The 19684-nt window shown below is 44.9% G+C and overlaps 1 protein-coding gene and 1 long non-coding RNA gene across 7 annotated transcripts in view; one reads left to right on the top strand and one right to left on the bottom strand.

The window, feature by feature from the left end:
- Positions 1-515: 515 nt before the first annotated feature.
- On the top strand, positions 516-13303 carry IGSF23 (immunoglobulin superfamily member 23). 2 transcript variants are annotated; one of them, XM_007491563.3, is made up of 7 exons: positions 516-693; positions 3719-4096; positions 6668-6946; positions 7516-7788; positions 11106-11256; positions 11683-11747; positions 13020-13303. In XM_007491563.3, the coding sequence occupies exons 1-6, from the start codon at positions 672-674 to the stop codon at positions 11714-11716; spliced, it is 1137 nt and encodes a 378-aa protein (XP_007491625.2). In that variant the 5' UTR covers positions 516-671; the 3' UTR covers positions 11717-11747; positions 13020-13303. The 2 variants fall into 2 exon arrangements, with proteins under 2 accessions (XP_007491625.2, XP_007491624.2); XM_007491562.3 differs by lacking the exon at positions 516-693 and adding an exon at positions 1056-1402.
- Positions 13304-17702: 4399 nt separating this feature from the next.
- Positions 17703-19684, bottom strand: part of LOC130453958 (uncharacterized) — a 30035-nt gene continuing 28053 nt past the window's right edge. For 4 of the 5 annotated variants that reach the window (XR_008911641.1, XR_008911640.1, XR_008911638.1 and 1 more), the window contains one exon: positions 17705-19332. This is a non-coding gene — a long non-coding RNA (uncharacterized LOC130453958). Of the gene's footprint in view, positions 19333-19684 lie in introns of all 5 variants that reach the window. The other variant, XR_008911639.1, reaches the window with a different exon arrangement.

The raw sequence follows: 19684 nt of genomic DNA, 5'->3' as shown, positions 1-19684 counted from the left end.
TTATCAGTAAGGAAACTGAGACCCAAAAAGAGAAAGGGTTTAATAGCCAGTCAATAGTATTGATCTAGGGGGCAGCAGGGTAGCTTAGTGGATTGAGAGCCAGGCCTAGAGACGGGAGGTCCTGGGTTCAAATCTGTCCTCAGACACTTCCCAGCTGTATGACCCTGGGCAAGTCACTTGACCCCCATTGCCTAGCCCTGACCACTCTTCTGCCTTGGAGCCAATACACAGTATTGACTCCAAGACGGAAGGTGAGGGTTAAAAAAAAAATAGTATTGATCTCCTTGCTGTCCAAGCATCTCTTGGCTTTTCCAGCACCACAATTGTCAGAACCAAATCTAGAACCTAGTGTCTTCCATCCCAGTTACACCCTGTGGCCCAGAGATCAAAGAGTGGAGAGAGAGCAGGAAGAAAGCTAGGGAGGAGGGATCCCCCTATCTCTGCCCGATCTCATGACTCAGTCAGTTAGACAATGAACACATTTAGCCTGCTAATTTTAGACCACTAAAAGAAGCCAGTCATAGGCACTGGTCTTGTTGGACTGCTGTTCCTGGTCATTGAGAACCTTTGTCCAGGAGGGGCAAGGAGGAGCTTGGGACAGGTCATAATTGGCGGGGACGTAAGAGGCCCGAGAGGAAGGAATGGGAACCTCCGACCTTTAACCGGAGGCCATGGGACTGAGCAACTATCCAGGTAGGGCATCAGCAGCTGCCATTACTGGCTCCCAGCCCAGTGTGTGACAGAGACTCCTCGCAGGCCATTCTTCTCTAGGCTGAGCTCTGGCAGGGAGAGAGAGATAAGCCTAGCTCGGGCCCCTCTTCTCTTCTCTCCCTGGGGACGAGACGGCCAAGGAGCCGGCTTCCCAGAGGACAAGTGGAAAGTGTGAAGACCTTAAAAAATGAATCTTGCCGAAGCCCCCTGCTGGCTGAGTGACCACCCACTGGATTATCATGAGCCCAAAGCTCTCCTTGAATGTGAGCCGCCATTCTTCTGCCCCAAAGTCTCCCTCAAATGGGGAGTCAGGTGGTTGGAATGTGGAGAGAGAACTGATGGGATGCCGGAGGTCCCTGGAGGAATGATTAGCAGGAGGCATCCGGGTCCAGGAATGGCTCACCTGGCTCACCTGGGGATGCTATTGCTTAGGGAGGGGAGATTCAAGGGCAAAGTCCCTGCTCAGAAAGGCAGACCACGTGATCCTGGGCAAGGCAAGGCATGTAGGGCAAAGCCAGTGGCAGAGGCCAGCCTTGTCCTGGATCCACTGGTTGAGAAAAGGATTCTGCTCAGGAAGGAGAGGCAGGAATTGTGATCAGGGCACAAGTCCCCTGTAGGGGCAGAGTCATGGAGCTGTCCAGAGACCATCAGCATGGCTGCGGCAGCCCCTGGAAAAGGTTCCTGCTCATAGGTAAGTGGAGAACCAAGCTCACGCCCTAACCACTGAGGGAGGGAACAGTCCTGGGGGAAGCCCCAAGCGCAAACTCGAAACAACCCAAGCCCAGACCTTACAAAGGGGGCAGGCTCGCCTTCTCTGGGCAGGAAAGAGAAACACACGTGTACCCTGACACACACGCAAGCATACGTGGAGAATGAATGCTAGGATGTCTGAGCTGGGAGTTTTATTGGACTTAGAAAATTAGGGGGCCCTTAGAGGATACAGTGTAGAATGTCAGGCTGAAAGGGGCCTTAGAACACAGAATGCTAGAGGCAGAAGGAACTTCAGAACATAGAATAGCAGAGACCTCAGAGTCCTTAGAATACAGCACTTTGAATGTCAGAGTCATAAAGGAATATTTTTTCAAACATCTAGTATAGCTCTTTCATTTCATATATGGGGAAACTGAGCCCCACAAGGCAAAGCTGAATTATCCCAGATTTCAAAGTTACTGTGTTGCAGTGTGAGGAACAGAACCCCAAATCTCCAGTGGTCTTTCTTTTTGTTTGTCAACCCTTACCTTCTGCCTTCAGATCAATATTAAGTACTGGTTGCTAAGCAGAAGAGCAGTAAGGGCTAGGGAATTAGGATCAAGTGACTTGCCCAAGGTCACATAGCTAGGAAGTATCTGAGGCCAGATTTGAACCCAGGACCTCCCATATCCAGGTCTGGTTATCTATTCACTGAACTACCTTTTGTTTGTTTGTTTTGATTTTTTTTCCATGGGAGCAGGATTTATTAAAGAAGAAAAAATAAAATGGAAAATTTAAAAAAAAACTTCCTAAGTCTGGGAGAAAACAATTCCTGACTTTTTTGGTAATGTGGGACCGAAAGAAAATGGTCATAGTGCCAGGGAGTGGCAGGAATGACCACCTCACCCCTCAATAAATGGTCATCTTGGTCAGAAATGCTGACCTGAGTCAGCACAGGAGGGGAGACAAGCCCACCTGCTTTACGAGGTGGGAAGGGCTGCCAGTCTAGAGACCTATGGTTGGGTGCTGCCCCAGCCCCGACATATGTCCAGGGGTATATGTGTGTGTGTGTTTGTAGGTGTCTATGTGTATATACGTGACCTTGTTCCTGACAACCAGCTCCCTGCCCTACCAGCCTCCCCCAGGTCACTGACCCCCCAAAAGGAGAAGCACAGGTCCTTAGAGTACCCCACTTTGTCCAGGTTGAGGATGAAGGTGTACTGGGTCATAGGAAAGGGTCCACACATGAGGATCAGGGGGAGGTATGTGCTCCCAGACCATGTCCTCATCCATAAACCCTTGGCTGTAGTCCTAATCCCTCCAATGCTTTTTCCATGAAGTTTCCCCTCCTCATCCCTAGCTATAGCATCACAGATTCACCAAATTCCCACATTAGAAGAAGCCATCTAGACAGCCTAAAGGAGAGATGAACCATTTACCATTACATTTGGTGATGGCTCTAACCATTGGGAGGCTTACTTGTTCATATACTGAGACCAAAGTATACTCTTTTCTCTTTACAACTTTTGCTTCCAAGTCGGCCCTCAGAAGCTAGGCAGACCAAGCCTAACACTTTTCCACATAATAACCCTTCAGCTAGTAGTCCTACATGAAGATAGCTGCCCTACCACTCTCCTAAGTCTCACGTTGTTCAGGCTGCACATGGCCAGTTGCTCCAAGTAATCTTGGCTATTCCATCATCTCAGAGCCCCTCACCATCCAGACTGCCTTCCTCTAGCAACTCCCTAGCTAATCCCTAGCCTATATAACCCATGGCCTCCCAAAACTGACCACAACCCTCTTTATTCTTGGAAACATTTTCTCTCTCACAATGCTGTCAAGGATCCCAGTTTTTGTGGTCGCCATCTTGCAACATGAACATTTGTAGTTTTTGCAGGTGGTGACTAGTTACTCATCCCAACTTTTTTCATCTTGTGCTTGAGATGATTTCTTAACCCAAATGCATGACTTCATTTATCAATTAGAATTAACATCTTTACTAGCCTATATTCTACACCTTTTCTCCAAACACAGCCTTGCAGGGGTAGTGCAAAGTAGCTCTCTCCTTGTTTGACAAAGGAGCTCTATCTCATGACATCAACTGGAGGATGGATAATGGAGGATATGCTTCCTAGCATCTGGCTTGGATGTGTAGAAATTATATTTAGGCTGCCACCCACTAGACAAGGAAGGGACACCAGTCATCTGGGGGAAGGTACCACTAACCTGCTCCCAGTGTGGCATTCAGTCCCTCATAAAGTTGCTTTTCCCACCCCACCCCCATCCCACCCAACCTCTTTTCTGGTCCTTCTCCAAGCTATCCTGCTGAGCTTCTGGACTCACCCAGGATTTGCTGAGATCTTCATCAACACAGTCCCAACCCAACCTATGGAAGGAGGCAACATGCTTTTGATTGCCTTGAACACTCCAGATGATATCCTCAATGCCACCTGGTATTCTTGGTTCCGGCCCTGGTATCCTGCCATGATCGTCAGTTGCATCCCCACTAACAGGACAGGCCCCTGTGCCCAAGTCTTCAGTCCTGCCCACACCACGAGAAAGATTCTGACACACTGGAACATCTTGGAAATCAGAAACCTCACTCTCTCTGACACTGGTTTCTACTCCTTGCTACTGGACACTGAGTCAGGACCAAGGAATGCATCTACCTACATCAAAGTGAAGCAAGCAGATGGTAAGCAAAATCTGCTGTGCCCATTAAGGATATGCTCAATTTTAATTGTGGTTGGACTCTGAATATTTATATAGGTGGTCACCAGGGATTTCATTTCTAAATCCCAAAATGAATTACTAAAGTAAATGGAATTTATTGTAGTTTATTTACAATAGAGGTTAGATATGAAGGAAGTGAGAAAAGGGTAGAGAAGGAGAGAGAGTTCTGGCTTCCTCAGAGCCAGGTAGAAATTCTAAGGCCCTAATCAGGGGAAAAGTCTCAAGATGATGGGCCTTTCTTGGAGGTTTACACCTCCAGAAAAGCCAGGGTCATTAAGTCAACCTTTCACTCACCAATGGTGACTGTCTAAAATGGAAAAGCTGTCTGAGGTCTCCTGCACAAGTTCCTCCAGGGGTCCAGTTCCTCCAGTCCAACTCCGAGTCAGAGATCTCCTTGATCTCCTTGAACTGAATCAAATATCTTCTTCTGACCTCTGGTTCTCTTTTTAAAGATCTTTTTCTATTGTGTCACCTCCCCTAAATTTCATATCTACCAATCACAGAAGACGCTTTTCTCCAGGACTGCCCACTCTTTAGTTCTCACCTTCTCTGGTTAGATTATATCTTTTGGGTCACTTAACACCTTTTTTGGTTAGTTCACCTTTTGTAGATACTTAACACCTTTTGTAGTTAAAATGGGTAGACATACTTAAAATACTAAGTTACCACCTTTTTATAGATTAAAATCTAAAAATAGATTGTGGATTACAATTTAGTCTTCACAATAAAGGAAGAGCTAAGTGCCTTCATTTTTACAATCAGGGGAGAACTAAATTCAATCTTCACAGATAACACCTGCCCATAGTCCCTAAGGCAGGGAAGTCCCTGGAGCCTCTGTTGCCTTCAGAGAATGAAAAGTCCTGGAGGCAAGAAACATTACATTTTTTATTTCCCACACCTAGTACAATGTCTGGCATATGGTAGGACTTCCTTGATTGTTGATGAATTATGTTCAGAGGAACAATGGTTCTAATCCTGCTCTGATGTGTATAGCCCTATAACTTTAGATGAATCACTTCCTTTCTCTCCGTTGTTACAGACAAAAGAGTGGTTGCTATAAACTGTTACAGTTAAAAGAGTGGTTGCCATAAACTGTGACCGCGAAAATATGGGTTTAAGACTTTGAATTGCCAAAAGCATAAAGATAATTTTTTAGTGTCTTGATTTTATATTAAAAATGAAGTGGTCGCCATGGGAAAAATTCCCAAACATGAAATACCCAAGTCAGCTGGGTTTTATGGAGATTTTAATTAATACAAATTAAGGAATTAAGGGAAGGGAGAGAGAGAGAGAGAGAGAGAGAGAGAGAGAGAGAGAGAGAGAGAGAGAGAGAGAGAGAGAGAGAGAGAGAGGAAATGGGGCGCCTAGGCTCCTTAAGAGAGAAAACTAAGTCAGTCTTTCATCACTCACCACAAGATTTTGTCCCAGGCAAAACTCTAGTGTTCAGAGAGACCCAGCTACTCCAACTAGTCCAAGCTCCAACTCAGCTACCAAAGTTGAACTGATTCCAGAGCCCTCCAGCTCCTTCCTTTTAAAGAAAATTTTCTCTTGTGTCACCTCCCCTAAATATTTACGTCTACCAATCACAGTAGACATTTTCCAAAGGACTGACCATTCTTAATTCACATCTTGTTATCACCTTCTCTGGGTAGACTAAAACTTCTGAGTAATTCGCATCTCTTTGCTAAGCTTGCCCTTTTAGTGATTAATTTGACCTTCATAGGTACTTAGCACCCTTTTTGTATTAGATCTAAAAATAGACCTAGCTTAAGGGCTTTTGCCTCACTATAAGTTATAAGTTAAGTACTTTTTCATTGTTCAGTAAGGAGTTTTACAACTTTATCTTCCCCTAAAGTATGACTAAGTATGGGTGGAGTAATTTTAAAGTTCTCACATACATTCCTGATCAAGTACCTCCATTGTTTAGATGGGAATAGCCTTAACCAAATATTCCAAGGTAGAGTGAGAAGTTTTAAGATTCACACAGTCTCAGTTTTCTTCTCTGTAAAATGGGAAGGACTCAGTGATATTCAAAGCCTCCTTATATCCAGTCTCACATGATCCCTCTTTCTTATCCCAGGAGATAAGAAGGAAAGTGAGACAAGGGACAACCCCCTCCAGAGTGGGCTGCTATGCATGTAGCCCCACCTCCTCCTAGAGGGAATGGGAACATACCCAGAAAAGTCAAAGACACAGAGGAGAATTTGTGCACAGATGAAGTTAAGTATGCTAGGGTCTCAAAGGAAGGAGAGGAGAGCCTGGATATGAAGCATTCAGGTAGGGCATCTAGGAGGAGGCCCAAATTGGAGAAATATAGATGGGCAGGGTTGTATGTAGGATAATGGATCTAGAAAGTAGGAAAAAGCCTAATCCAACCTCCCATCCCATTTTGTAGATGAGGAAACTAAGGCCCAAGTGACTTGCCCAAAATCACGTGTGTAGTGACAGAGATGGAATTTGAACCTGGGGTCCACAACTTCCACCCCATGTTCCTGTTCCATACCTCACTCTTTCATCCCCTTGTCCTCCCTAGACTCCATTTCAAAGCCCAAAATCTCAGCCAACACGACTGTTCCTGTGGCGGAGATCGATTCAGTGGTCTTCACCTGTCACACCAACGCAACCAACGTCAAGATCCTCTGGTTCAATGGTGGTGTGCTGCTGTCAGGTGGAGAGCGCCTGGAGCTGTCCAGCGACAACAGGACTCTGACCATCTTGAGGGTGACCCTAGGAGACCAGGGGCTGTACTACTGTAGGGTGGAGAACAACCTCACCAGCGCCACAAGTGATACCATCCAACTGACTGTGAACTGTAAGTAAAGAACACCTCATCCAGCTGCCCATGTGGGCGCAGGTACCAAGGCTGTCAGATTTAGGGGCAGAGGAAAAGCCTGATCTGATCTCTCACTTGGGGCAGAAATCCTCTGCCAGGCACACAGCCATCCTCAAGGAATCCCTCCCATTTTACTGAAGGAGAAATGAAGGCAGCAGAACTCACATGACTTGGCCAAGGTTACTCAGTTAAGTAAGAGAGACAGAATTCAAGCCCAAGTTCTATGTCTGAATCCTCTAAACTGCTCTGCCTCTGAAGGTCACCTCTTTAACTCTCTCATTTTACAAAAGATAAATCTGAGGGGCAACTAGGTGGCTCAGTGGATAGAGAGCCAGACCTGGAGATGGGGGGGGGGAGTCCTGAATTCAAATCTGACCTCAGACAATTCCTAACTGTATGACCTTGGGTAAGTCATGTAACCCCAATTGCCTAAACCTTACCACTCTTCTGCTTTGGAACCTATATTTAGTATTGATTCTAAGGCCAAAAGAACCCTTTCTCTCCCAAAATGCCCCCCTCACTGTGATCCCCTCCTCTTCCCCTCACAGATAGCCCTTCCCAGATATTTTTGTTTACCCATCCAACACGAAGTTATGAAAATGTTATCACAAGTGACCTCAACTACTCCGTGGTCTTGAACTGTGAAGTTAGTGGAAGCCCCAGCCCCCTGGTCTTCTGGTTCTTTAATGGGACTGAGTGTTGGAACAGATCCGTGTACGTCATTCAGAGACTGAGCCCGAAGGACCTGGGCAATTACTTCTGCATGGCTCGGAACAGCGTGGGCCAGCAAACCTCCCCTTCCATCCAAGTGCGGCTGCCTCGTGAGTTCCCCATTGATAGTCCCAAGCCCCAGTCAGTGAATCAGAGTTGAGGAAATCCATCTGGTGTCACATCAAGATGTGATTCTCTGTCTCCAACTTAGATGCCCCACGCATACGGTGCATGGGACAATAGGGTCATGGGAAATCTGCTGGACTTGGCATCACAAGAACAGGGTTCCAATCTTGCCTTTGTCTTTGTTTTGGCTGAGTGACCATGGACGAGTCAATTAACTTCTTTGGGCCTCAGTTTCCTCACCTGTAAAAGCAGTGTAATTCTTGCCCTGAGCAATGTCATTAGCCATACCAGGGAGGTCTAGACCCAGTGCCAAGAGATTGATTAGTCTAAGCAATGAGAGCCATGAGACTTCAGTGGAGAGGGAGTTTTGTGGTAGAGTGGAAAGACCATTGGATTTGTGAATCATCTTTAGTATCCATGTGGCCTGGAATTCATCCCTTGATCTTGCTGGGCCTCACTTCTCTCCTCTATAAAAATGGGGCAGGAGCTCAGTGGATTGAGAGCCAGGTCTAGAGATGGGAGGTCCTGAATTCCAATCTAGCTGGGTGACCCTGGGCAAGTCACTTCACCCCCATTGCCATTGCCTATTACTACTCTTCTGCCTTGGAAGCCATACACAATATTGATTCTAAGGTGGAAGGTAAGAGTTTTGTTGTGTTTTTTTTTTAAATGAAGGGAATAAAGGCAACTAGACAGCACAATGGATAGAAATGGATAGAACACCAGACCCAGAGTCAGGAGGACCTGGGTTCCGATCTGGGCTCAGATACGTCCTAGCTAGGTGTGTAAAAATTAAAATTAAATCTCAAATAATAAAATATTCTATTTTAGGAGATTCATTAATGATCATTAGAAATCAAGGAATAAAGAGGATACAAAAATAAAAGACCATGTGCCCATGGCTGATTAGTCATTTCAAAATCCCCACCTTTCCACCATCACCATGTTGACAGGAAGCCAAAGAGGCCCAGCAGGACCACCCACTCAATATTTATCCCCTGTATACAGGATGTACATAATGACAGGAAGTTGGTGGGATCCTGGGAAATGTAGTCCTTTTTTAGGGTAACAGATTTTCAATTATACATGTGGCCCTGGGCAAGTCACTTAACCCCAACTGCCCAGCCCTTGCTGCAATTCTGTCTTAGAACTGATACTAACACAATAGATAAGAGTTTTATAATTTTTAAGTGAAGAGGATAGATGAGGTGACCTTAGAGACCCTCTTCTATGCTCCTACATGCTGTTAGGATTCAGAGATTATCAAGGGTGATTCCTTAATCAAAGACTGATCCCCTCATTTCACAGATGGGGAACCTGAGGTCAGTGTGGTTAAGTGGGCTGCCCAATGTCACACAGAGAATAAATTAGCAGGAGAGCTGGGCTTTGAAGTCAATGCCAAGCATTCTTTGTATAAAGCGACAATGCCCAACAATACATGCAAGATGGTTGCAAATCAGCAAATATGGAACATATCCAAAAGGAATACAAGGTGACTTGAGGAGGGCACTAAAAACTAAGAGGAGTCTGGAAAGGCCACCTGTAGGAGGCAGCACTTGAGCTGAGCCCTTTGAGGAACAAGGATTTCAAGAAATGGAGAGAGAGCATTCCAGGCCACATGTGGGAAGGGGGCACAGTCTATGCAAAGGCAAGGAGGCTGGAAATGGAATGTCATATTTGGGAACTGGCAAGTAAATTAGTTTGTCCAGAGACCAAAGTTCAGTAGCAAGGAGGAGTAATCAGCCTGAGAAGACAACTTGGAGTCATTGTGAGGACTTTAAATGTAAAAATGAGGACCTTACATTTCTCCCAAGGGCCATGGGGAGTCCCCACAGAAAATTCTTGAGCAAAGGAGCACCACTGTCCAACCCGTGCTCTGGAAATGTCACTTTGTGGGTCACATGCAGGTTGGGTTAAAGAGGAGAGAGTCAGGAGGCAGAGACCAATTAGGGGGCTCTTTCAGTAATCTAGGCAAGAGGTCTGAGGTTCTAGAGCAGGATGGTTCTTCCTTGAGTGGCAAGAAGGGGTAGGAGAGGGTCAGTTTTCTCATCTATAAGGTGAAGGGGTTGGACTAGGGTCTCTAAGGTCCCTTCTGACCCTGGCCCTGTGAGCCGATCCCAACATGGACAGAAGGAATACAAAGATGGGCAAAGTCCTGCTTTGGAGGGAGAAGAAGGATGGGTTGAAGGAGACCTGAGCACAAATGAGTATAAGAATGAGCAGGAAAGCTCAGAGAGGCAAGAGCTCAGGGAGAGAGCAATCACCTCCAGGAGACAGGCTTGGAAGGCTTCTTGCAGGAGGCAGCCCCTGAGCTGGGACCTTGAAGAACCAGCATTTCCAAGGCATTGATGAGGAGGGATTGCATTCCAGGGATGACAGAACAGGGGGATTCAGCTTGACTAAATGCTCAGAAGAAGAGAGCAGGATGAGAATAGCATGGCACAATTTGTTCAATTTGGCTATAGCTAAAAGGATGCGCAGGGGACAGGTATGGGGGGGGGGGGGGGGAGGATTGGAAATAGAACATGAAGTCAGATGGTGGAGGGCTTCAAATGCCAGGATAAAAAATCTAGTTGGAAGAGACCTCAGAAACTGTTAACATCCTACTCACAAATAAACAAAGATCCATCCTCTGCAACATCCTCATTAAGTAGTCATCCACTCTCTCCAAAAAGACCTCCTACACACCTACTCCTAGGTGATATTTTCTGTCTGCTTCCTACATTGCCCTCTTTTTACTTTATCTCCATTTTGATTAAAAAGTAATTGTTAAGAGCGACTAACAGACTCATGACTTGAGAGTAAATTTTATAGATGGCGACCACGATTTTTATTAATATTACATTTAATAATTTTACTTTCATTATTACACTAGTGTTGTTGTTCAGTCATTTCAGTCACATATGATTCTTTGTGACCCCCATGTGAGTTTTTCTGGGCAAAGACACCAGAGTGATTTGCCTTTTCCTTCTCTAGTTCATTTTATAGATGAAGAAACTGAGGCAAGCAGGATGAAGTGACTTGCCTAGGGCCACACAGCTAGGAAGTAGTTGAGGCTTGATTTGTGCTCCATCCACTGCATCACCTAGCCTCCCAAGCACCCTAGTAGGCTCTCAATAAATGCTTTTGGGTTGAATGGAGTTGAACTGTTACTGATGAAGGAGTAACTAAAGGGAAGGGGCCTGTGTCAAATCTCCCCCAGGCAGTTAAGAGTTCAGGCCCTTTGTCCACTTTGTGGCTGGTGAGGGAGGTGGGCGGGGAGCCTGGCCACTCACTCTGTTGGACTCCTCGTTTCCTTCAGAGGACAACAGTGACATAGAGCCCATCGAACCCGACCCCATCTACTCCCTCTCTGGAGCTCCTGCCATCTGCCTGACTGTCGCAGGAATTGCAGGGATAATCTTTTTCATTGGGGGCATGACATACTCTGTGCTCAACAGGAAATCAGTGAGGTAAGGAAGACCTCCCCTTCCTTTGGCAAATGGTGGGCATTCTTGGGGCATGCCAAAGGAGCACTGTGGGGCCAGGTGTTCCATGGGAAATTCTAGAGCCATCCCTGCTGGGGATTGTCCTTAAGGCTCAAGGTCACTGTCATAGACCAGCCTCTCTGAATGGTGCTCCCTTGGGGCCATTGCTGCATCCTGGTTCCATCTCTAAGTGCCTAGTTAGCACAATGCACTGTCTACAGATGTCATTGGTCCAGACCATCCCCAGGTCTTCCACCAAAAAGTTAGTCCTCTCTCCTGCCGTGAAAAAGACAAGGATTCCCCACCTCCTCTTGGGCCCAAAACAGCCCTTCCCCTTGCTCAAGCTCCATTAGACACTGAGAAGGGGGCCCATTTCTCCATTCTCTGACTTCCCTCTTCTCTCCTTTGCAGGAAAGGAAAGAGCCAAGAATGTGGGTGTATCTAAGCCTGGAAGACCCATCCCTTCAGCCCAAGAGGTAAAAGCAGAGGCTGAAGGGAAAGGAGGCCTGGAAGAAGACTGAAAAAAAAAGTGAACATCCAACATCCTGGTTGGGGAGAATATTACACCCCGGATGGCCAGGACTTGCAGGGATCTAAAAGAATGTCAGAGCTAGAAGGACGTTAGGACAGGGAATGTCAGAACTGGAAGGGGGCTTAAAACAGGGGATGTCAGAGCTTAGAGGGACCTAGAACAGGGAATGTCAGAACTGGGAGGGAACTTGAGAACAGAATGGCAGAACTAAAAGGAACTTGAGCCCCCTCATATTAAAGAAGGAGCCCTAGTCCCAGCCAGAAGCAGTAGACTGTCCGATATTGGCTTCCTCCCCAGAAGGACTGGCTGCCTTTAAATGTCTGGATGTGGCCATCTCCGTTTCTTCCCTCCAGGCCAGGAGGTAGCCACCCAGATGGGAAGGGAAGTGATGGGGATGACCAGAAAAGAATGGGCCACATCACAGAGAGGAGGATGAAGGGTAAACTGAGGTTAAGCTCAGGCTAAGCTAAAATACACTTTGAAGTAAAACATATAACATCACTTATTGCTTGTCTATATGGGTATGTGATTTGGGGGTTAGGTTTTAAAAGATCGTTCTATAGCAAAAATGAATAATAGGAAAATAGGTATCAAGTGACAACATTTGCACAACCACATGGAACTGCTTGTCAGCTCTGGGAGGAGGAAGGAAGAGGGGAGGGACAGAAAATGAATCATGGAAACAGGGGGAAATATTTAAAAATACAAAATAAATAAGGCCCTGTTAAAGGTCTGGAGCAGCATTGGCGAACCTTTCAGAGATTGTATGCCCAAACTGCACCTTCAAGCTGCCTATGAGACTCCTGCATTACCCCAGACAATGGAGGGAGAAAGTGCTCCCTTTGGGCAGCTGAACAGAGGGGTGGGAAATGCGAAAATTGTTCTCAGGTACAGTGGAGAGGGGGAATGGAGCAGCCCTCTGTGGCTCACCTGGGCACACTTGCCATACCTTCACCAACACGAGTCTAAAGTCTTTCAGAATATTGAGCATATGTGATAAGGACGGGAGAAGAGCATGGCACCAGATAATGAAGGTTCCTGAATACCAGGCTGAGGAACATCCTTCAGTTCTAGGCTCCTCTGAGAGAATGAGGCATCGGGCTGATGGGGAAATGGGGAGGCAGGGACAGACTGTGGTTGTAAGCAGGGCATTTCTCTCATTTTCCCTACTCCTTCCTGATGAGATACTAACACCAGCCCTCCTTTGTCCCTGCAGATCTGGGCCAACTGAATTCCAGAAGGCAAAGGAGGAGCACATCAGCCCGCTTGGGGGGACCCTCAATAAAAAGCAATGAACCAACCAACATTCCAACTCTCCTACTTTGCTATATAACCTTGAAAAAAATCAGTCTATTTCTCTGAACCTCAGTTTCCTCATCTGTAAAATAAGAGGATTCTACTCAACACTCCCTGGGGACCCAGTCAGTTCTAAATAGATTCAGTCTGAGAGGCAGCTGAGTAGTTCAGTGGATTGAGTCAGGCCCGGAGACCTGGGTTCAAATCTGGCCTCAGACACTTCCCAGCTGTGTGACCCTGGGCAAGTCACTGAACCCCACCCTAGCCCTTACCACTCTTATGCCTTGGAACCAATATTGGTTCCAAGACAGAAAGTAGGGGTTTAAAAAAATAAATAAATGAATACATAAATAAACAAATAGATTCCATCTGGTAGTGCCTTAAGGTTTGGTTTCCCCCTGCAGAAATGGGTTCATCCCCCTGCACACACACACACACACAGAGTTCCCTTCCCCCTTCTTGTCTCTGTCATCCTTCCATAATCACACACTCTTGGACTGGTTCCCCCTGAATGTGAAGCAAAGGCCTTTACTGCAGCACCAGATCTGATAAGAGCCCATACCATAAATGGATGAGTCACTCTAGGCACACAACACAGCATTGTTTCAGAGTTCAGCTCCCCAGATAAGCCTTACCCCACCAGCAAGCCATTGGTTCTAGCTCCCACTGTCCAGCTCATTTCTATGGGGAAGACCAAAGGGAGGGTAGATGAGTCCCCAGGCAGTGTGGGTAGTATTTGCCTTGGACCAATTATTTTGGAAAACAAAATAAAGCAGCGGCTGTGCCTACAGAGCTCGGATTCTTCAGGACAGGATTTGGAGAACCTGGACTTGAATTCTGACTCAGCTCCGTACTACTAGGGTGACACTGGCTGAGAGTGTTGTTCAATTTCCACGATATAAAATGAGGGCTTTTAACATCTCTTCCCAATACAAGATGAACCTATGAGCTGAAAAACAAATGCCTGAACAGAAAGAGCCGGAAATGGCCACAGCCAATGGTAATCAGGAGACCCAAAGAATGGAGAATGATGGGTTGAGGCTGATCTGTAGGGACTTCTCCAGTAGCTGTCCTCAGTCCTGCATCAAGCAACATTTTTTATCAGTGATCACTTACAGAACAGACTCATCCAATTACCAAACAGTATGGAGCTGGGAGGTATCCTTAATAAGTTGTATAGCAGAGACAGAATCCAAAAAGATCATATCAGGTTAGAAGAGTGATGGCAAACCTTTTAGAGGGGTGTCCTCAGGTGCACATGGAGAGGGGAAAGGAGCAGCCTGGCCCCACATCCCTCTGGCTTTCTAGTAATGAAATCCAGAGAACTCTGTGCTGAGGCAATGGCATGTGTGCCCACAGAGAGGACTCTGAGTGCCCCCTCTGGCACACGTGCCATAGGTTCACTACCATGGGACTAGACCATTAGGCCAGATCTAAGACAACTAAATATAAAGACACTAAATGCAAAACCCTACCCCTGGGTTCAAAAATATCAATTTCACAAATACAAGATGGAAGAAATGGCTAGACAACCGTTTCTTTTTTTTATTAAATTAGTTAATTTAGAATAGACAACAGTTTCTAAAAACATTTTTTTATTTTAAAAAATGACTATAATGGGTGGAAGGGGGAGAGAGATTATTACCTGGTAGAATTTAGAGTGTTTAACTACCTCTTTGGGCTCAAGAAATGATTTACAAAAAGGAGATTGGCAAAGAAAATTCTGAGATCTTTCCCATCATGGGATTGGAAACTCCAATACAGGATGAGAGAGGGAGACACTGTCTGTGTCTATCCTCTCTCTTTCCCATTCAAACTTCTGCTGGAAGGTCCAGGAGATTGAGAGCCAAGCCACTGGGACTCATCCTGGCAGTCGGGAGCAGATGCCATGGCCACTACAGCATCTTCCAGAACTAGCTGATTACTGCAGCGACTAAGATCCTTATTCACTGTTTGGTGAACTGGGCAAAAGCCCCATTTCCCTGATTTGCTGTAGTCTGTGAGCCCAAGATGGAAGAGTGAATGTCCTTCCTGTAGGCTGTGGGGATGGAGACTTCTCTTGTCCTTATCAAAGATCTGGGAGGGTAGCAGGCACCGGGTTTCCATGTGGGCCAAGGAGACCTTTGCCTGTTTTCCTTTTTTCTTTTATACAATGTGTAATAAGCCACATGATCACTCTCTGAGTGTCTAAACCTTGAATCCTGAGGGAAGAATGCAGAGAGTCAAGAATACCCCCAAAAGGGAGGCTGGAGGGAGGGGAAGGAAAGGCAGAACCAAAGCCTGCGTGTACTAAATTCCATATTTTTACATATTTCATCTCTTAGGCTAGACTTGGGACTATGGGGATTTAAAAGCTACTTCTATGCCAAGGGCAGAATAGACCACTATTATTAGTGGGGAAGAAAGCAGCCCAGGTGTTTTCAAGCTTGAGTTCCCTCTAGTGGCCAGTAGAGGTATGGCAACCTCTTTTAAAAGGGCACTTCCTAGTGGCTAATTCAGATATTGCACCTGAGATCATTCAAACCCCTGGACTGGATTTTGACCTCTCTTGTAGCCAATATGAGCCAACTCCTCAAGTTACTACCACATGACTGTTGTTTATTACTTGACCTGCTAGAGATCCCTCTTATATTTAACATGAGTCAACAGCCAGATGATAACTAAAAGGCTAATTATATACACATTATAGGGCTCAGCACAAGAAATGAGATAGTATACTGTCCTCCCTCCTGGTTATTATTGTTGTTCTGACTGTTGTTATTAACAATACCAAATTAGCAATGGATTGCTGGTTATTCTTCATTAACAGATATCCATAATTGATTACAATAACTAGCATTTATTTAACACTTTTAAGATTTGCAAACCACCTTACAGTAGTGATCTCATTTGGTCCTCACAGCAATCCTGGGAGATAGGTGCTATTATTATCCCCATTTTACATATGAGGAAACTGAGGCAGATACAGGTTAAGCAACTTACCATGGGGCTCACAGCTAATCAGTATCTGAGTCTGAATTTTAATACAAGTCTTGCTGATTCAAAGTCAAGTGCTCCATCCGCAGTGCCACCTGACTGCCTCTGATGTTGTTAGATAATATTTAAATGATTGTGTTCAAATCCAGACCCTATATATTAGGAAGAATATTTATTAGAGTGTCCAGAGAGAGGCAAACAAGATGATAAAGAGTGCCATGAACGTTTTAACCGAAGGAATCGGGAATTTTTAGCCCAGAGAACAGAAGACTTGGAGAACCTGTGGAAGCTATCATCAAATATTTGAAGGGCTTGGCAACATGGGTGGAAGGGGGAAACTGGGGCTCAGTTTAAGGGGAAATTCCCTTATGAGAATTTTCCTAAAGTAGAATGGGCCACCTCAAGAGGAACAAGAGTTCCTGTTGATTAAGGTCTTCGAGGAGAACATAGATTACTTGTTTGTATAATAATTGACTTAGAAATGATTGTCTACCCTTCCTAATAAACTTTATAAAAATATATGTGGGTAGAGATATTATTATTTTTCATTATTACATTGGAATCCTGTAGATGGGATTACCCCTTGGGGCAGAAGGATTCCTAACTCTAAGATGCTGCCATTTTGTCATTGCTAAGGTTATTTTCATTCTATGCCCTTCACTTTCTCTCACAGATCATAGAGTTGAAAGGGGCCTTAAACATCACAGGGTCTCATGTTCTCATTGTAGAGAGAAGGAAACCAAGACCCAGACACATCAAATGCCTCATTCCAAATAACACATCTGGGGAGTGGAAGGACCAGAGCATAGGACTCAGGTCTCCAAATGTCCCATAAAATGATGGAAAGAGCCCTACATCTGGAATCGATGGGACTGGATCCTCATCCTAGTTCTATTGATTTATTATCTGTGTGAGCTTCGTTGTTCATTGTTCAGTCATTTTCTGTCATGTCTGACTCTTCTGGACCCCATTCTTGGCAAAGATACTGGAGTGGTTTTCCATTTCCTTTTCCAGCTCATTTTACAGATGAGGAAACTAAGGCCAACAGGGTGAAGTGATTTGCCCCGGGTCACACATCTAGTAAGTGCCTAAGGATGGATTTGAACTCAAAAAGATGACTGCAAATCCATCACTCTAATCACTGTGCCACCTAGAAAGTCACATAAATTATCTGTTCCTCAGTTTCCTTATTTGTAAAACTAAGAATTTCACAAAATGCTCTTTAAGTTCCCTTCTGATTCTAAGTATGTGATACTATTGCCACAGACATCTAAATGAGGAACATGAGGATGACTTCCTCCTTGTAGCAGGTTGGAGAGACGATGCACACAACTCCATGTGTAATAAAGTTAAAGGGTCTGTGGTCTGAGCATCCTTCCTCACTTGGAGGAATTCAGCTGCTATCTGGCTTACTGATAAGTATTTGCTTTTTATCTTCCTGAGCTTACAGAACTTTGGGGTCTTAGTTGGATAATTTACTTCTCCTTAATAACTTCCTCTCTCTTTCTCATAGATAATTAATCAGTCCAAGCCCCCATTTCAATTCATTATGAATGAGTTATTTAATGAATTTGAGAGCCTCCTTTCCTAACAGAAATCACTCCTATCTTTCTATATTTAAGCAAACATTAAAATTACGATTTTTTGTAAACCCTCACCTTCTGTCTTAGAATCAATACTGTGTATTGGCTCCAAGGCAGAAGAGTGGTAAGGGTTAGGCAATGGGGGTCAAGTGACTTGCCCAGGGTCACACAGCTGGGAAGTGTCTGAGGCCACATTTGAACCCAGGACATCCCTTCTCTAGACCTGGCTCCCAATCCACTGAGCCACCCAGCTGCCCCCACGTATACCAGATTTTAACAAATGGACATATGATAAACGTAGGTCTATAAAACCATCTCTAATACTTTGGCTAAGGCCAGTGTCACAGTCCGAGTCACCTTGACTCTTAATATGTCAGGAGATGACTCCTTTTCACTTGTCTGGAAACAGACAAGATGAACCATGATTCAAGTCTCATTAAAATAACTTTTTTCTTTTTCTCCTCAAGACAAGTCCCTTCTCAGGACAGCTATGTAGCACAGTGGATAGAGTGCCAGATCTGGAGTCAGAAGGACCAGAGTTCCAATCTCATTTTAGATACTTCCTAGCTGTGTGACCCTGGGCAAGTCATTTAACCCCAATTGCCTAGACCTTATCACTCTTCTACCTCAGAACCAATACTCATATAAGTTGCATCCAATATGAGTATTGGAACTGATGTTTTAATCAATTATAAGACAGAAAGACTAGTCCCTTCTTTTTCCCCCTCTCCAATAAGCAGCCTTTTTTTAGCTTTTCTCAAAATGTTATAGTCCTCCAGTCACCAATCAAGAGTGGTCTATTGTCCTCTAATGAAGGGACCAGTGGACAGGTCCATATTCCATGGGGATATGTTCATTTAGATCAAGAGAAAAATACTTGACCAATTCCATTTCCTCCTCCATTGGTTTCTTTTTTTCTTTTTTTTAAAACCTTTTAAACCCTTACCTTCCGTCTTAGAATCAATACTGAATATCAGTTCTAAGGCAGAAGAGTGGTAAAGGCTAGGCAATGGGGGTTAAGTGACTTGCCCAGGGTCACACAGCTGGGAAGTGTCTAAGTCCAGATTTGAATCCAAGACCTCCTGTCTCTGGGCCTGACTCTCAATCCACTGAACCACCCAGTTGCACCCTCCCCATTGGCTTCTAATAATGGAGGCTACCTCCAAGGAGTTCAGCGGAGGTCAAATCATTGATGGATTTCCAGTGGAAGAATATGGCGGAAGCATACATATGTATACCCACTCATTTCAATGGAGCAGTAAGGATTTTTTTCTAATTTTTATTATCATGCAAAACCTATTTCCATATAGGTCACTGTTGTAAAAGCACACTCATAGTATCCAAAACTGTAAAATAGAAACATAAGTGCTCTGATGTGGAAGAGAGTCTACATTCGCCATCACATCTTTCAGAATTGTCCCAGATCATCACACTGCTAAGAGTCGCCAAGTTTTCCCAGTTGATCATTGTACAATGCTGCTGTTACTGACAATGTTCTCTTGGTTCTGTTCATTTCACTCTGCATCAGTTCCTGCAGTTCTTTCAAGCTTTTTCTGACATCTTCTTGCTTCTCATTTCTTATAGCACAGGAGTACTCCATCACCATCATATACCACACTTTGTTCCTCCATTCCCCAACTGATGCACTTCCCTTCAGTTTCCAGCTCTTTGCTGCTACAAAAAGAAGCAGCAAGCATTATTAAGCACCTAATATGTAGTAGGCATAAGGTCTACAAACATAAAAAATGAAAACAAAATAGTCCCTGACCCCAAAAGCTTTTATTCTCCTGGGGAAACAACATATACCTATATAAGTATACATAGAATAAATGATACTGGTAGTGAAATAAACCCTAGGGCAGCATTAGCAACTGAGGAACAGGAAAGGAGCATCTTCATACAGAAGATGGTCCCTGAGTTGAGTTTTGAAGGAAATGAGGGATTCCAAGAGATGGAGATGAGGATAGAAGGAATTCTGGGCTTAGGGGACAACTAGAACAAATGCACAGAGGTGGGAGATTGATTG

Source organism: Monodelphis domestica, chromosome 4 (assembly GCF_027887165.1).
Source record: "Monodelphis domestica isolate mMonDom1 chromosome 4, mMonDom1.pri, whole genome shotgun sequence".
Lineage (NCBI taxonomy): Eukaryota > Metazoa > Chordata > Mammalia > Didelphimorphia > Didelphidae > Monodelphis > Monodelphis domestica.
Note: the sequence above shows the minus strand (reverse complement) of the source record. Positions and strands in the feature narration are given on the sequence as shown.